General features: G+C 42.4%; 1 protein-coding gene across 6 annotated transcripts in view; it reads right to left on the reverse strand.

Annotated features, from left to right (window-relative positions):
• Positions 1-623: 623 nt before the first annotated feature.
• Positions 624-19315, reverse strand: part of Smad4 (SMAD family member 4) — a 69002-nt gene continuing 50310 nt past the window's right edge. For 2 of the 6 annotated variants that reach the window (NM_001364968.1, NM_008540.3), the window contains 4 exons: positions 15560-15743; positions 14719-14887; positions 7617-7755; positions 624-6303 (listed from right to left, as the gene is read on the reverse strand). In NM_001364968.1, the coding sequence (NP_001351897.1) occupies positions 6092-6303; positions 7617-7755; positions 14719-14887; positions 15560-15743 (704 nt within the window). In that variant the 3' untranslated portion in view covers positions 624-6091. Of the gene's footprint in view, positions 6304-7616; positions 7756-14704; positions 14888-15559; positions 15744-19315 lie in introns of all 6 variants that reach the window. The other 4 variants (NM_001364967.1, XM_006525701.3, XM_011246855.2 and 1 more) reach the window with 4 other exon arrangements.

Below are 19315 nucleotides of genomic sequence, written 5' to 3' on the forward strand. Positions count from 1 at the left end.
CCAAGGGCAGAAAGATAAAGATACAGCTTCCCTTTCCCCTGAAATGTGGTCCATCTACTTCCCTCAAGTTCTCTCCTAAGATACTGCAAAATTCAGGTTAGCAAACAGGGAAGAGCAAGTCTCTGGGCCTGGAAAGCATCTCTAAAACTCACAGGAAGAACAGATGCAGTCACACGAGCCATTACTGTCCACACATTTGGTCACACAAGCCATTACTGTCTACACACCTAGCTGGCAGACGTTCTTCTTCCCTAGAGCCTGAAACTTCGAGGGCACGGACTTTCTTCAGTCCTGTCTCCACGCCATGCCTCTCCTTGAAGCACCCGGGGCTCTCACTCCTCCAGCACCCACTGTCCTCAAGTCACTGTCTTCCCACCCCATTTCAGAGGCAAGGCTGAGGGCTGTTATTCCTGGGTTGTCCTTAGAATGTCATTATTTCCCATCTCAGAAAGAGAGAGAGAGAGAGAGAGAGAGAGAGAGAGAGAGAGAGAGAGAGAGAGAGAGAGAGAGAGAGAGAGAGAGAGAGAGAGAGAAGAAACTGTTGATGTGAAGTGTAAAATTCAGGAATTCTTTCCAGATCCAAGACATCCGTGAGTTTAAGAAAACGAGTGAGCACAGGATGATTTAGTTGGCTTTCTCTTTTTAATCAAAAACATACTTTGTTACAGAGTTCTCAAGAAAGATTCAACTATTTTTTTTAAGCCACAGACTTCAACCAGGCAAAAGTCTATAGAAAGAAAGTGGTGGGCCTTTAGCTGACCAGTTTTTCCTAAGAGCCAAGCTAAGAGTGGACCCAGAGTAGGAGACTCTCAGAGCTAGAAGTGTCACCATCAAAGCTGTCCCCAACGCCCAGTCACCTCTTCCACACTGGATCTGCAGCACACCAGTTTTCATAACCTATAGGAAGTCATGCTTTTAAATCACGTTAGATGCATGGAACAAAAAAAAAACCCTCCCCGCTTGGAGAAGTTTGCCAACTCTATATTTAGCCTTTTAAGTAACCCAAACCGGTGAGTCCTTCTACCAATGACAAGCAGCCTTAGCAAGAGCAGCTGGCTTCATCCCTTCTTCACAGCTGCCACAGATGTGGCCTCTACCAGGACTCCCCACCCCACCCCACCCCACCCCACCCCCTAGAAAGGTTCCCAGGTCCGTAAAAATAACAAAGTCGGTTATTATACTCATCCAAGCAGGCTGGAAGAAAACTCTCTGAAAGGCATGATCCAGCCAAAAGTTGTCAATCAAAATGGATATAAAAGAGGCAAAAATAAAGTGGACAGTCATTCACTGGGACTGTCTTTCATAGCATCAATTAAAATATTGATATAATTTCTGAAGAACTTCCTGTTTTGAACATAGAGGAATTAAGCTACAAAAGACCCAAAGAAAGGCCCTCTAATATTACCAGGCATTTACAACAGGATTTCAGTCCAGTTTAGATGAAGAATTGCCAGCACTTAGGAGGACAGAATCATACACATACTAACTTCAAAGTCAGAATGTCATGACAGATGAAGGCCTTTGCAGAGGCTCTGAACACAGACGATGACACAGTGAAATGAAGGTGCCCCCCGCCCCCCACCCCAGTGTTCTGTATGGTACTTACGGCAGCCCCTAAGGTGGTGCTCGGCCTTTGGTTAAAAATAAGTCATAAGGACATATGTAACTACTTGTCCACAGGAGAGCGGGTACTCAAAGATCAAGCCTAGTCTCACTGAGTAACAAAGGAAAAAGTAAGATTCCCCCTCACACAGCAGAAAAAAGGTAAAGAGCGCATCTCAACCTGCTGCAGGGCGGGCAAGGTCACTTAGAAGCCAGAGCTGGCACAATAGTCCAACCCCTCATTTCACAGACGAGGCAGCTGAGGCCCAGAGAAGGGAATGACTTGCCGAGGGAGGACACATGAAGTCGTAAACTACAAGTGCAACGGTCTGGGCGAGTCCAGAGCCTGCTTTAGGTTGAACAAGAACATCAACTCTGGAGCTACTGAGAAAAGCATCTTAAACTGTGTGAAAGCCTTTACAGCAACACAGAGAAATGATTGTCGTCACCCGACGTCTCCTCAGTCCTTCCTGCATTAAAAAAATAAAAGAAAAGAAGGACTTAAAAGTTTCATTCATTTATTTAATTTGATGCTAAAATCCCTGAAAAACATCACTCATTGCATCAGCTATTCCTTGGGGCACGGTATCAGACCCTCAATTCTCATAAAGGCACCTATAGGTCAGAAGTATCTACAGAGGAAGGAGGCCAGAGAGCAGGGTCAGGACACAAAACAAGCAAAGATGTTTTCTAAAAGAGCGTGTGGTTTGCTGGTGCCAACAGGACAGCTTTTTGAGTGAATTCGGTGGAAACTAAATCTTCCACAACACCAGGGAGAGGGGAGCAGCTATGGGCTATGAATATCAATTAAATTCTCTCCACATCAATCGTATAAAACTCATCAAGGATCGGAGACGATGGCAGCAATCAGAACAATGCCGCCCCCGACAGAAAGGTGAACTCTAAGACTATCAGTTGTCGTCTTCCCTCGCCTGAGCAGCGAGGACAGGAAACACTGAGTAGAGGCTCACTAACCACGCAAGAGCAGGAGCTGTGAGGAAGGAGGAAGGGAGAGGAGAGCCCAACAACCCCAGCTGGCTTGGGCATTTCGAATGGCTAGGCAGTACTGTCTATCTCAGAAGCCCCGGAGGTCCACAGAGACAGGAGAGAGAGAAAAAGAAATGGTATAATATTCTGATTTGTGTAAATAGCTCCTGCCAATAAACGGCTCATTTTTCAAAAGTTTTACTGCTTAATAAGGCAAGATGATGAAAACTTTCATTCCTCAGGAGTGCCAGATGCACAGCCTCACTGCGCTGAGAAAAAGGCCCTGCCAAGGGTGCTGCTAGGAGTAAGGCCACGGCTTTTTACATACAGCCTACTGCACCGCAGAGATGCGATTGCTTGGTTACTAGAAGGGAAAACTAGAAAGGCCTGGGCAGGAGTCTCACAGCCTTTTCTCTATGTCATGCAAAGGAGGATTTAAAGGGCTAGTTACAGATGGCTCCATGTAACGAGTCCCTTCCAGGCCCCCACCTGGGAGAGTTGTTCCTGCTCCACTCATGACAGTGACCTAACTTATACTTTACTAACTGACCATTAAAGAAAACAGTGATGAAGACCGGATGAAGACAGGAACTACCAAAAACATCTCTGGCCAGCTCCAAACAAGCTCCTTCCAAGGGGGTCTCAGCTCATTAAAAATTTTTAAAAATCTGAAGAGTGACAATTAGCCAGTTACAAGCAAGGCCAGGAGCAAACACATTTGGCCACCACAGATACTTCACAAGCATTCCAGGAAGCTTCCCTTCTCCAGACTGTAAAACCTCTGAGTTACTTCGCCTTCAAAGCTGCTAATATAAACCACACCATTCCCCACAAAACTGGATTTCTAACTTTGAAATACACACAGTTAAGCATGGTTGTTGCTGGATTCTGCAGGTGTGCGCCTCGGCCGGCTCACCCTGTCTGTGAACTTATACTGTGAACAGGAGCAATGGGTTCAGGCAGTATAAAAAGACTGTCTATGGAAAAGCAAGTTCCCGGCAGTGGCTTAGCATCTATCTGTACAGCAGGGGCGGTAAAGGACAACGATTAAGGTAGACTCTATCCCAGAAAAGAATCTACTTCCAAGCAAATAAAGGCAATACCATTACAGATTCTCTTTAATCATGCAAAGAAAGGCACAAGACAAAAGTAGAATGGTTTCAAACTGGGTGCCCACTGAAATTTAATCTTGGGAGACTTTTGAGCTATGACTTAGAAAAAAAACCCACCCAGAACCATACCCACATCATAATCAGTCTCTAAGAACTAGGGAAACTATTTTATCCCAAAATTTTTCAACTCAGGGAAGTTTTTAAAAGTCTTATTCAAAGATAGCGAAGTGAAAGGAAAAAAGACTAGGACAGGCAAATTACAAATTTCATCAATAACCAGAAATCATTTCTATGGCTCTTAGTAAGAAAACCAAGACAAGTGGCTTGGCTCTGAAGAGATACTTCCCAGCAAATATTTCCCACCTACTTTCTGAAGATGATTAAATATGGGAAAGGTTCCATAAGGTACAACAGGAAGCATCAAGTTACAGCACTGCCTGGTCAGATGAGCTGGGTCTTAAAAACCCGTTACACTACAGCTTACTCTCTCTTCTCACTCCTGTTCCCCGGCCATCGTGAAACGGATCTGAAGACAAGCATTTCTAGAGAAGGTATCTTTTTATAATTCTGTCAATACAACATTTAAAAAAAAAAAATCACCAAACTTCTACAGATAAGATTAGGCCCGAGACAAAGCATCCCTAAGTACAGAAGACAAGACACAGAGGCAGCTTTTACAACGCACGCTGTGTGCGCTGGGCTGAGATGGACCCCAGTCACTGCAGCACTCTGGTTTCTCAGAGCCTCTGGAACCTTCCGCAGCAGGCTGCAGGACGTGGTCATTTCTGTTGGCACAAAGAGAACTGCTATGCACGGGGTTTCCAGAGCTCAAATGCCTACTGCAATTTAAAACTCACAGAAAACTCTCAGGGTAAAAACATCTCCATGGTCTTGATTTTATTCACACTATTTATCCAAGTTTTTTTTTTTTTTTTTGCTACAGTAAAATAAAAACTCAAAAAATAACCAACTACACATGATGCACAGTGTCCATGGGAAAGTCCTGGTAGAGTGGGAGGGAACCAGCGCTGCATGGTACAACTGGCTGCCACCTGTCATTTAGCAGAAGGTGTCTTGCCACTGAGACTGGACTCAAAAGTGCAAAAGGAAAGCATTTTAAAAACCAAATCTAGAATTCCACTTCGTATAGTGACTCAGTTTTATTTACGCTAGTAACTAGGTAGAAAGTATACATGTGTGTCTGTGGTACAGTCAATGTGTCTTAACTCCTCCACTTCAATCTCTACAAAGTCACCGCCAAGTGATCAAGGATGGCAAACACAGGGCTTATAACCAAAAGGTATAAAAAAGTCTGCAGTCTTGCCCTAAGATACAAAAACTGAATTTTAAACAATGTCAAAACATACATGATTTTAACAGTATATGAAAAGAAGTCACACATCAAATCAAGTACAAAAATATCCAAACCACCTGTTACCAACTGCACTGTTTCCATTATTCTGCACAGTATTTAACATAGAATTTAGCAGTTTCCAAAATATTCATTATTTCAGTTGAAGTACTGCCACCTTGCAGAACAGTGAAGCAGCAGGCAGAGTGACACTGCTTTTAGTGTTTTATACAAAACCTTCTCCCTAGGAATTAAGGGAAAAATCCCTCCCCTAGGCTTTTTTTTTTTTTTTTAAATAACTAACCTTGTGCCTAGAAATATAGAAGAATTCATTTACTGTTTAACAGGGCAAAGTATACATCTTGATAGTGGTCATCCATTAGGGATTAAAAAAATTGTAATTTTAAATGGCATTTCTTTGACTGATAATTGTAAGGAATTGTCAATATGCACACAGATTAGTGTTTTGTCTTGGGGAAGAAACCCTGAAGTCTGCAAGACAGTATGAATTTAATTCACCTTCACTGTTTAACTTGCAAAAACCATTGTGAATCAAAGGTTGCTAAAAGGTTTTTAAAGGAGAGTAAAGTTGCTCTTGGTAGAGCTGGCTGGCCCAGCGCCACGTGAGCACAGTGCGTTTAATAACTCGCCCACTAAGGGGCAGGTGGCTTAACTGTGAGAACTTCTCAGCCTTACAATCAGCAGCTCTGACTCTCCTCGGCATGCAAGGCGCTCGCACACACTAAAGGGCTGAGCGCCCAGCACTGGCCGACTCCTCCATACAGAACCAGCAGGGAAGACTCAGCAAGAACTGCATCTTTCTGATCTTCAAGCACTGAGCCACACCTGAAAGTTCTAAAATAGAAAAGAAGTTTTAATTCAGTTTCTGTCTGCTAAGAGCAAGGCAGCAAACACATCTCTCAACCCTTTAGGAAAAGACAGAGCAGAACAAAATGCAATAGATCTTCAGATTATAAACACGAGTATATTTCATAGTCCACCATCCTGGAAATGGTTAGGGCGTCCGTGGTGTGAGATCTCAGTCTAAAGGCTGTGGGTCCGCAATGGGCATGGTGTGCAGGACTTCATCCAAGAGCTGCAGAGCTCGGTGAAGGTGAATCTCAATCCAGCACGGGGTTTCCTTGATGCTCTGCCTGGGGTAGTCTGGGCCCCAGCCCTTCACAAAGCTCATCCTGAGAATGCACAATCGCCGGAGGTCATCCACACCGATGCCAGCAGCAGCAGACAGACCTAACGGAAAGAAGCACAAGTGTGGAGGCTGTGAGGGCGCAGGTCCTCTCTTCCCATCCTCCCCAGTCTGCCTTCTTTGCTTATTTCCTCTCAGCATACAACTTCTCTGTCAAAAATGTCAACAGTAACCGCAGATCTAAACCTTATCACGGGTAAGTGAAAATTTGGTTATGACAGTTTATATATGGACTTTAACTACGGGAGGGCAAGTAAATTTCCACATGCCACCAATAATTCCCCTACTCTTCTCTTCAGAAGTAGGGTATAGGAGCAAAACCAACTTCTCTGTAAGAGGCAGGGCCTGTCCCCGGTTGTAAGAAGCCCAGCCTCTACCGGCCAGGCTGGACTGCAGCAGGACTGACTAATCAGCAGAGCCATGCACTCAGCCTCCCTCACACAGGTCAGCTGACTTTTGTCTGTCTCTAAGTTCTGAGAGAATATGGAGGGGGAAAAGCATGGATAAAAATCAGAAATTCAATACTAGCCTGAATTCTTACAGATCACATTTACAACATTGAAACTAGCAAATGGTTTAGATCCCAGTCTTGTTTAATTCAATTAGTGATGTCTTGAATATACCTAAATTGTAAACTCTTAAACATATGTCACAACAGACTCTCATTTTCTAGTCAGAACATAGTCATATAATCAGTCCACGTTTATCATTATTACCATGAGACCCTGCAGGGCCACTGCAGCTTTCTGAGCAGTGTGACTTGCTCAGCACACTGCAGAAGTTAAGGACACTGCAGCTTTCTGAGCAGTGTGACTTGCTCAGCACACTGCAGAAGTTAAGGACAGGGGTTGAATGGATCACTAGTTACGCCTTCAGATGTGGAAGATGGGTCAGGAGTTTAACTCTGCATTAAAAAACTCCCCATCAGTGTGAAACCTGGCACAGTTCACTTTTACCCTAAAATTAAAAGTCTACAAGTTATAAACTGCTACCCTCACTTAGCTCTCTCCATGCTCAGAAAACTGTTTCTAAATGGAGGTGTCCAGTTCGGAACCTGCAATAGCTGTTCACAGCAGCACAAAGCCAAGCATTCGGTGAGTTAACCCCTAGCTGGTCAGGCAGCAAGTGTCATAGGAGAGACTGAGATATGCCAACCCCCTTTATGCCCTGATGCAAAGAGGCTCCAATCCCAGGAAAAGTGAAACTACAACAGAAGAAAGACTTTTCAAATTCAAATGTTATATATAACCCAGTAAAAAATTTAATTTCTATTATTGCTTAAAACAATGGATCAACTGAGTGAACCGAGGTTACAAGTCACCACTGTACTCTGAACAGAAAAGTCAAAGGTACGTACTGATGGCTGGAGCTATTCCACCCACGGACCCAGGGCCAGGGATGTTCCCTGCCACGGCCGCCGCCTGAGCAGCAGCTGCAGCTTGCGCAGTGGCCGCCTGTTGCTGCATCTGCCGGTGACACTGCCGCAGATCAAAGACCTTTTAAAAGCAAAAGTGTAAGTTTACTATATGAGTGCACTGCCAAAGACTCCATTCATGAGAAGCCAATAAGCAATGTATCAACAACCCGGAGCTCCATTTGCCTCTCGCAAGAAAAGAGCTATCTCCAAGTGTTTACATTTCAAGGCCTTTCCAAAGTACCCAAATTTGATCCTTAGCACCCATGTGACAGCATGTAACTATGTAACTGCAGTCCCAGGGGGTTTGATGCCCTCTTCTAACCTCCAAGGGGCTCCAGACACTCACGTGGGCACAGCCATACATGAAGACAAAGCACCCAGACATACACATACTTTTTCAAAATAAGCTTTTAAAATTTTACAGTTTGGATATCAGCAAAAGGTACATTTCAGTGTTTGGAACAGATCCGTGTAAGCCAGCTGTCCCTTGCTTTGTGAAGAGCTACCTATCTGTATCAAAAGAACAAGAAATTGACCATCCTAAACTATTAAGTTGTCTTTTAAGCTACAAGGGATGGCTTTGATATCTGGCCAGCATCTTTGACAATGCTTAAAATTGGAAAAGCATAGCAAACTTCATTGTTACTATAGAAACATCTATAGTTGTTACATTTAAAACACTTACTGTGTGTATGGGTATGCATGCAATGTGTATGCAGATGCCCAAGACAGCTCGAAAGAGGATGTCCAATCCCTGGAGCTAGAATTGCAGGCAGCTGTGAGCTACTTCATGTGGGCCTGCTGGACGGCTGACGAGTGCTTCACACTGAGATGCTGAAGCTTGTGGAGAAAGCACTTTGCCAACTGAGCCACTTCTCTATTCTTTATCTTATTTTAATGATAAAATAAAATTTATTTATCTTTATTTTAACTTATTTTAATAAAGTCCAAATTATGAACTATTTTTATAAATCAAGCCTTTGATGTTTTATCTAAAGTTATTAACAATCATCTAGGTTTAATTCTGGTAGCTTATATGAAATTCATATTTTGTTGTGTTTTACATTGCCTACATGCAATCACTTTTTAAAAGCCATTACTAAGTATAACACATCTAACTCTCCTTTAAGGGGTGAGGGTGGAGAGGTCTCACTCTACAGATCAGCCTGGCCTGGAACCCACAGAGATCTTCCTGCCTCTGCCTCTGCCTCTGAAGTACTAGGATACAAGTATGTACCAACATGCCTAGCCTAATATGTAATCTTATTATTTAAACACAGGCTAAAAATAGTGCCTCCCCACCCACCACAAATCATTAAAATCAACTGAGTCGTCTTCACGTGTGGGAACAGTACAATGATGTCAGTGATCTCACACACTGCTGAGCACAGTGGTTACATTACACGGAACCACAAAAGGGAGAACTGAGGACTTCAATCTGGAGATGAATAAGAACGACGTACCAGATACCGCAGGAAACCTTCCTTCCACACATCATTCATGTCACTACTATGCTAAACAAAACAAAGTACTCAGCTGAGCCATCCAACACATCTAAGACCCGTGTGCTTCCTGGCACGCTACAGAGAAGGTCAGCTTTCTACACAGATTCTTACGGAATGGGAAACCAAGAGCACTCACGAAAATGGAGCCATCTCCCTTCAGAATCATCTGAGGTGTTGATAGAAGCAATTCCAAGAGACCAAAGGCTATAAATATTCTTTTTAGCAAAAATATAAAACAGTATCTCTGACCCACCCTTCCTAAGCTAAAAAAAAACCATGAATATTTATGATCATGTTTTCTGCAGTTACTTTCATTTAGTTTATTTCAAACTCATTACATAACACGTGTGAGTATAATAGTTCAGTATCTTATCTCTTTTAATCAAGAGCCAACTTTTGCATCTCTTTTATAAGCTTCAATTGTAATTCTACATCAGCTTAAACTAACACCAGGAAATAGCTTAGGAGAGAAACACTGGTGTACTATGCACACCTGTAGACTGCATACAGGATTCACTAAGTTACTGAGCTAACTAAAGGTAGAGATCACAATCTGGGCCTGAGAAAATGGTGCAGTGCTAAGAGCACTTGTTCTTGAAGAGGACTCAAGTCTGAGTCTTAGAACCCACACGGTGGCTACAGACATCTACAATCCCACTTCCAAGAGACTCGCCAGCCGCTGCTGACCTCTGCAAGTACTAGGCCCACATGAGGCATGCATACACACATGCCAGCAAAACACTCCACACAGAAAAATAAATATACTTTAAAAAAAAAAATCACAAAATGCAGGTGCTGGGAATAAATTAAACTTAGTGGGTTCATAACACTGTTCAAGGTAGCTCTATATAAAATTTTTGTTTTAAAAGCATCTTCTGCTTTTTCCCTCAATATGTGTATATTCAAAAACAAGTTAGATTCAACATTCAAGAAATGCTAAAAGAAACCTGCAATGGGATTCCACTAGTATGGATGGAAAACAGATAAACTGAAACCATCACTCACTATCGGGAAGGTATGGGTTTGTAGAACAGTTTGGCACATTGCCCCAGCTAGGGTGACTGCTGCTTGACAAAAGGCCATGAACAAAACCAACTGGGCAGGGCTTATTTCACACAGTTCCATATCAAAAGTTCACATTCATAGCAGTGAGATCAACAACTCAATCAGGGCAGGAACCTGGAGGCAGGAGCTGATTGATGCAGAGGCCCTGGAGGGTCTGCTTACTGGCTTGCACCTTGTGGCTTGCTCAGCCTGCTTTCTTATAGCACCCAGGACCACCTTCCCAGGGATGGCACTGCCCACTATGGGCTGGGGCCCTCCTACTTCAATTACTAAGTAAGAAAATGTCCTACAGGTTGGCCTACACCCATTTTCTCAAGAGAGGCTCCCTCAGTTGAAAAGGTAACTCCAGCTTGTATCACACTGATGAAAAAGCAGCCAGCACACAGACCTTCCAAAACTAGAAGTTACTTTAAAATCAGGAGTTCACAGATGGCTAAGGCCTATCCAGGAAACCGCATGCTTTGGTCAAAGGACAGAGAATCAAACAGGAACTGGGCTAGAAGCTCTCAAAAGACAACTGGCAGGCAGCTGGTGGAGAACTGTCATAACACTGTTACTCAGTGTAGATTCTGAGTGCAACTGACTGAGGACACAGGCAAGAGGTGTCTACTGGTGCCACAGTAGCAAGTCTGCTATGGAAGTAACCAACCACCTCGCATCCTGTTTGATGGTACTGCAAAACCCAACCAAAACCCAGTAGCCGAGGAAGTCAGAGACCCCAAGGAGGAAGTTACTGCTATTTTGTCAAATGCTCATAATAACACGTCCATCAAATTGTCTTCCAATGCCTACATTCATGCCCATGGACTTGTGTTGCCATCAATTTTCTTCAGAAATACTACTTTCTGCAGTAGTCAGTGGTAACCACAGACAAAGTGGTAAGAAGTGCCTACTAGATGCTATTCATAAATAAGCAATCTATTATTGCCTTCTCTAGTGCTCAGAGAACAATGCAGGAGGAGTCAGAACGTAAGAGCTGGAGAAAGAGAGGTGGTGTGGAATGATAACTTTTGAGCACTGCCATGGTTGACTGATTCAAACTCACAGGCGCTGTGATCGCCTGCGCAAGAGCTATACAGGATTGGACCATCAATATCCTGGCATGGAAGAGGGGCAGAGGGGCTCCTAACAAACTGTTGAGGAGATATGATGCAGCCACTGTTCAGAAATCTATGCTTCTGTAATCAACTGTAATGCAACACTAAGTCAACATACAAAGATCAGAATAGTTTACCAAATGTATGACAATGTCACTGTTAAATATATTGCTATGTATAATTAGCATTACCTAAAAAGATATAGGTCTTCTTTCTAGAATAAAGAAATATTCTAAAATGGTTTGGAGATGGTTGTACAATTCTGTAAACACTAAAAGTACTGAATACTTAAAATGATTTGTGTGACATATAAATTGCAATTGCCTCAATAATGCTGTTGAAAACCAGAATTCCCAGGACTAACAGATCAAAGTGACTAGAGAGTTGGTTCCACGGCTAAGAGCACATGTTGCTATCACAGAGCACCCATGTGGCACATCACAACCACTGGTAACTCCAGTTCCAGGGGATCTGATGCCCTCTTCTGACTCTGCAATGCACTACATATGTGGAGGCATTCTTACACACACATACAAGAAAATAATAAAGCCGCATAAAGAAAAAAAAAAGGAAAGAAATTTTTCTTTAAAAATGTCTTTAAAAGCAGGTGTGGTGGAGCCTGCCTGTAATGCCAGGGTCCAAGGCGTAGAAGCAGAAGGGTGGGGAGTTCAAGGTCATCCACAGCTCTGTCACAAATGCAAGGCCAGGCAACAGGGCTATGTGGGCTACAGGAAACCCTATCTCAAAACCCAAAACCATGAATACACTTGTTTACCCTGTTTCAACTCAACAGGGAAATGTCTGTCTGTCTAGGAGTACTTCTCAGTGTAGGCACTTGTACGGGCTCCCATTATTTGCATACATTTCACTTCCCTGGTGAGAACCTACCTGAGAGCAAGTAACTGAAAAACACTCTTTACTCACCACTGCCAAAAACAATCATCAAATTAGAAAATATCAGTAGCTCAATATAAGATATTTGTAAAGAAAGAAAGAAGCCTTGCCAGGCACGGTGGGACGCACTGTTATTCATAGCACTTGGGAGACAGCAACAGGCAGAGCTTTGTAAGTTCAAAGCTAGCCTGCTCTCTACACACAGCTATACGGTAGGACTGTCTCAAAGTGAGCAACTGGGCATGGTGCCACATACCTTTAATTCCAGTACTCAGAAGACAGAGACAGGATATCTCTGTAGTTAAAGCCAGTCAGGGGAATTCTGGGATAGCCAGAACTGCAAAATCATGAATGACTCTTTAAATCTTAAGACAGCTAGGACAAAAAAGGGTATTGTGTCATACCAAATACTCTGTCCCACATTCACTGCAAAAATTTATGAGTAACAAAAAAAATCTATCCATACAGTGAAATATCAAAAAGACTTACCAGAACTTAAACACAAATGTTCAATGAATGGTTCAGCCAAAAAATGACTAGCCAAACAAAGAAACAAATGAGCCCCTTGCAAAACTAAAGTGCCAATACAAAAAAAAGAGAAAGGGAGAGAGAGAGAGAGAGAGGGAGGGAGGGAGAAAAAAAGGGGGTGGGGGGGAACAGCCTCACAGCAGCCAGTCATTAGCACTTCCAAGACCATAAGAGGGTGAAGACAGAAATTCAGTTTTTGTACTATGAAAAGGGACAACAGTCTAGTTTTCAGAGCTACAACTAAGCATGCATCTGCCAATGAATCAAGTACTAGGTAAGATAGTTTGATAGTTCAGTGATGCCCCTAGGGTGTAAATATAGCCTATATCAGAGAAACTCAAGGGAATTCAACTCTCTGCATATCCGGAGGTGGAAATTAGCTCCCCAAAAGACAAAGTCTCCCTACCTCCTACTTATAAAATTGTTTCTAAAAAGTGGGTTCCAGTGACAAGAAAAACTGCCCTGTAGGGAAGGAAAGTAATGATAGGGAAAAAAAATATTTTAATTAAAAAAAAAAAAAGATTCTTTCAAAACAAATTTTCAAACCAACCAAAGTGAAGCACAGGACATATAATGGCACTGTCAGCAGCAGGATAAACAGAGCTCTGGTGTGGCTCTAGCATCCTGTTAGCCTGGGTGTGATGTCTTACGCTTGTAATCCCAGGACTCAGTAAGGAGGGAAAAGGATCACCAATTCAAGGTCAACCTCAGCTACTTAACAAGTGCAAGGCCAACCTGGGCTCCAGAAAGCCTGCCTCAAAACAAAGACGAAAATAGTGATTCAAGTGACAAAACATAAAAATTCCTTGTAGAAAAGTTATACACTGCAAATCCTTCTAATGGCGTGTTCTATGAGCAAACCACACGACGATGCCCTGCTGTAGAATTGCTCCACAGGAGAACTAACAAACGAAACCACGGAGAGTGACCAGTTGTCACGGTCCATAAGTACATCGGAGTGCTCATTTCCTCCATACTTGGTACGTTTCTAAGTTTCACAATAGAAGTCATATGGTGGGTCATATCTGTACTCAGGGATTCAAAGTCAGGCAGGGCTAAAGAGTGAAACAGTCTCTAAAAACCTGCTAAGCCACAGGCATCCTTGGTGACTGTAAGGTCAAGGGTGGAGCGGGTTAGCCACTGGGAAGAAACTCTGCTTTTGTGCACATACTCTGTATCTATTACTGCTACATTCTCTGTATCTGAAGCATTGCCCAGAAGTCCACCATGTTGCCTGCTGGTAAGGAAAGTGCTCAGGATAAAAAAATCTGAAACTGAAAATATATTTAACTCATTGCACCTACTTTCCTCTTGCCAAAAGAGCAAGTGTTAAAAAAACATTAAACTGTGCTTAATATGAACAACAATAAAAAGCAGCCTGTTTCTCAGTGTCTTCATTTGCAGGTTTACGAAGGGATGAGACTACTCCATCCCTTGAAACTCTGAACTCTACAACGGTCCTCCATAAACTCACAAACACTGGCTGAATAAAATTGTAGTTAAATTTTTAACCACTCTCCTGTTGTAGAATACAGGTTTGGAGATTTCAGTCAATGTTTTCAAGAATTTATGTATCACTCTAAATGACTTCAGAGATCTGAAACACTAGGACATGAAAGTAACCACAAAACTACACAGCTGCTTACAGCAAAGCACAGGTCCCCAGAAAACGTGTCTTACACTCAGCACACGCATACTTTGCCGTGGTGGTGCTCCTATTTGTTGAGATGGAGTAGCATCATGCAGCCGAGGCTGGCTTGAAACTCACAAAGCCCAGCATGCTCTGAGCTCACAATTCTCCTGCCGTCTGTTGAATGTGCCCACTGTAAGATAGTCTCTCCCCCTCTGGCCAAAACCATCAACCTAAGACAGCTTCCACTACCTTCACCTCCACTTCCAGGCTTCAGGCAACAGAGGGTTTTAAGTCTAAAATACTTACATATAAACACTGACCTTTATATACGCGCTTGGGTAGATCTTATGAACAGCGTCGCCAGGTGCTCGGCCAGCTTCTCTGTCCAGGTAGTAACTCTGTACAAAGACCGCGTGGTCACTAAGGCACCTGACCCAAACGTCACCTTCACCTTTACATTCCAACTGCACTCCTTTGCCTATGTGCAACCTCAGGAAGGAAAGACAGAACTACATTTCATCTTGTTATAACAGGTTTCAGTTCAGGTGCATAGCAATAATAAAGAATAAAGAATATAAAACAAAAGCTAAAACACAGCCTTGTTAACAACTTTTATAACAAATGAATATTAATTTTTTATAAACACAGTACTTACTATATATCAGAAGTACTCACACAAATTTATTTCACCCAAATAACTCAGTGAGATAAATTCTATACTTTAAGATTTCATTTTTATTTGTGTGTGTGTGTGTGTGTGTGTGTGTGTTGGTCTATTTTTTACAAGAATACTGAGTCTTATATGCTACGCTGCCCAAATCAATAGCCACTGAAAACATAAAGCTATTTAAAATATATGTAAATTCAGCTATTCAGTCAATATTTTAAGTGTTCAATATTTTAAGTGTTCAAAAGCCACATATGATTAACAGCTACTGAATGGAATAGCAGACAGAAATCATAGTTATAAAACAAAGAAAACTTGTTATTTTTTAACTCTATATTTACCAAGTACCTACAATTAAAATGGAAGCTTACAAGTTCTAAAAAAAATATTGAAAATGACTTAATTCCTCGATATTTAAGCTCATATACATAGAAAAACAATAGTCTGGAATAAAAGTTAATGTACTATTCAATTTCTTTACTCTCGAAACATACCTCGCTCTCTCAATCGCTTCTGTCCTGTGGACATTGGAGAGTTGACCCAAGCAAAAGCGATCTCCTCCCGAAGGATCCACATAGCCATCCACAGTCACAACAGGGCAGCTTGAAGGGACCTTAAACGTCTCTCCTACCTGAACGTCCATTTCAAAGTAAGCAATGGAGCACCAGTACTCAGGAGCTACAGAAAGCACAGGGAACAGAGCACAGGCCTCTGTGACAGGGCTCAGGGAGGGAGGGAGTCACCTCACCAAGAAACCAAAACCAAGAGGAAGGGACGACTGAGTAGGGAAGCAAACAAAACAAGTCTACTAAACAAACGTAACATACTTTAAAAATAGTGATTTCCATATTATATTTATAGTACTAATACCTTGACACTCTAAGGAACAAGTCAACTGAGAACTTAAAGTACATCGGAAATCAGACTCTAGCCAGGTGGCAGTGGTACACGCCAGCACGAGAGAGGCAGAGGCAGAAACAGGTGGATTTCAATGAGATAGGCCTGATCTACAAGTAAGTTCCAGGACAGGCGGGGCTACACAGTGAAACCTTGTTCAGAGAAACTAAATAACTAAATCAATCAGATTCTAAAATAAGCTGTTCTATTATGATAGTTCATTCGATTGCACATCTGTTCTGTGGTCTGAATTTTCAATTTTCAAAACCACACTAACCCTGATACATAGTCTGTTATGTTTTTACCGACCCCTAACGAAGATAAAGCTCCTAAGTCAGGCAACACATTCCTGCTGACACTTAGAGTGACATAGTTCCTTTACAAGGAGATTACTGTCTCTCAAAACTCAAAGGGCATTTGCCCAATGTACATACATCCCATGTACAGCAAGGTATAGCGTTAGCAGTTTAGGGAAGCAGTACAATCGGGGCTCTGAACACAGAGTTAGTTTATTCATTTGAAATGACTATCAGGGTGGGGAGAAGGGACAATGCTTGGTTTGGATTGCAAATACAGTTTATTCTGATTTATTTTTGCATTATTAAAGAAAATTTATATACATATTTTTTTGGTTTTCATTTTATATTTATTTAACAGATATATACAGAATATCCAGGGAATCTTTTGGTGATATATGGAAAACAGCAAATGAAAGAGTTTCCAGTCCCTCACACATAAACCTCAAACAGGTGCAGGGCAAATGAGCAAGTGAACATGCGACGTACATCATGGGCAACACTGCAGAGAGGGAGGAGGAGGAGCAGCAGCAGCAACGGAGGACGGGCATGGGAAGGAGGACAGGCAGTGGAGGATAGGGAGGAAGAAGAGTGGCACAGAACAGAAGATGACTGGAGGACACTTCAGCCTACAAATGAGAGAAAAGCTATCTGAAAAACTCAAGAGCAGAGTACAAAAGCCCTGCCCTGGCCCCAGGGGAAGAACTTATGATTAGGAAGGGAGTCATAGTTTTGTCTGCAGAATTTACCTGTATCACAATGTGTTATAGTTTGTATAATCTGAATCAAAGCTTTTAGCACGACAAAAAGAAGCCTACATTTCAAGTCCCTCAATGAAGTATTGACACTTAATACGTAATAAGAAATGATATAAATATAATATTAATGAATGAATTTCACAAAAGAAATTTTTAATTGAGCCAAGAGTGGGGGTGCACACCTTTAATCTCAGCACTCCAGAGGCAGAGGCAGGTGGATCTCTGTTAGCTCAAGGCCAGCCTGGTCTACATAGTGAGTTCCAGGAAAAACAGGGCTATGTAGAAAAATTCTGTCTCCAAAAAAAATAAAGAAAGAAAAGGAAAAATTTAATTAAAAGCAAACAAAAAAACCTAAACAAAACACTTTACAGGATGATGGTTAATACTGTCTACAGGATCTACAATCACCTAAAAGACAAGCTTTGAGAATGTCTGTGATAGTTTTGATATTGGGTTAACTAAGGTAGAAAGACCCACTCTGAGCTGACACAAGAGAAGAGAGCAGGCCACAGGTACTGCTTCCTGACTGCAAATGTAATGTGCCCAACTCCTAACCATCTTGCCGCGCATGACACCCCAACTATGATGAACTATACACCATCCTGTCTTACACATTTTCTCAAACAAGCAAAACAGAAACAAAGTACTGAGAAATGGGGCCATTGCTGTAATCTGCTTGACCCTGTGGCTCTTACGCCTCAAAACTAAGAGGAATGTGGGAGTTTGGAACTTGATCTGGAAAAGTCCTAGAATGCTGTAAGGGGTCATTCTGGTGTGAATTTGAAAGTAGAATGCCAAGAGAAATACAAAATACAGACAGTTGAGGCCAGGCACTCTATCTGAAGCTGGTTAGACTCTGGCTGGACCCTGCCTGTGTTCTGTAAACTTTACTCAGGACAAACTTGAAAGTAATGGGCTCCTGTGCTTGGTGGATGAAATAAGTCTCAGCAGAATATGCAGTCTGTGTCATAATTACTGCTCACAGCTCTCATTCAGGACTACAGTCAAGGAGCAAAAAATTGGACAGTAAAACATGACCAGCACACAGTTGGCCAAGAACAACAAAAATGTGAGCTTAAGTCACACACGAGTAACAGCAGCAGTAAACAGTGAAGGCTCCCACTACAGCTCAGCTATGATGAGCGACTCTCAAACCGGGAGCCAGCTTGCTTTGTTCAGGTGTTGTCACAGCAGTAAAGGCAGCAGCTAACACACAAGGCCCCTGGCAAAGCTGGTCAAGCAACAATCAAGTTCTTTCCAATGAGGAGTCCTTAAGGCGGGCCTGCCTGCCTGGGACACAGCACTCAGCCTGGGACACAGCACTCAGCCTGGGACACAGCACTCACTCAGCCTGGGACACAGCACTCAGCCTGGGACACAGCACTCACTCAGCCTGGGACACAGCACTCAGCCTGGGACACAGCACTCACTCAGCCTGGGACACAGCACTCACTCAGCCTGGGACACAGCACTCAGCCAAGCATGTGAATGATGCCAGCCTGGACTACATACGACTATTTTGGAAGATTGTGTATTTAAAAAAAGAAAAGAAAAAATGAGTAGATGACTCAAAAATGTTTGAACCTTTTGTAACATCAATCCAACTAATTCACTACAAATACAATTCTTTAAATATATTTGGGGGAATGCCAGGGCCAGGAAGTGGGAATGGGTGGGTAGGGGAGCAGGGCAGGGACAGGGTATAGGGGACTTTCAGGATAGCATTTGAAATGTAAGTAAAGATTTTTTTAAACACACACACACACACACACACACACACACACACACACACACACACACCAGTTTTTTGAAACATTCTTGAAGTTATTTTCTATAGTAAGAATCTTGTAGATTCAGTTATTTTCATCTCATTTGTTTGTCTGCATGTGTGTATGTGTACGTGTGTGCACATGTGTGTACATGTGTGTGTGTGTGCGTGTACGTGTGTGTGTGTGTACATGTGTGTGTTCATGTACGTGTGTGTGTGTGTACGTGTGGAACCGAAAGAGGCCAGAACAGAACACCAGATCCCCTAGAACTGCAGTTATGATCTTTGAATAGCTAAAATAAAAACAAAATTGTTATGAAATGAACATAATGCTAAAGGCAAGGCTTTCAATTAAACCCAGTATCTACTGTAGGCTGAAGCTTCATTCATTATAGGCAAGAGTCAACTCAAAGAAGAAAAAAGTAAGTTTTGTAGCCTCCACGTTTGAGAAAAATAAATTCACTACTTCCTTGCCACCAAGATCCCATCTGCCTAATACACCAGACACCACACAACACAGCGATGCTTAAA

Source organism: Mus musculus, chromosome 18, assembly GCF_000001635.26.
Source record: "Mus musculus strain C57BL/6J chromosome 18, GRCm38.p6 C57BL/6J".
NCBI lineage: Eukaryota > Metazoa > Chordata > Mammalia > Rodentia > Muridae > Mus > Mus musculus.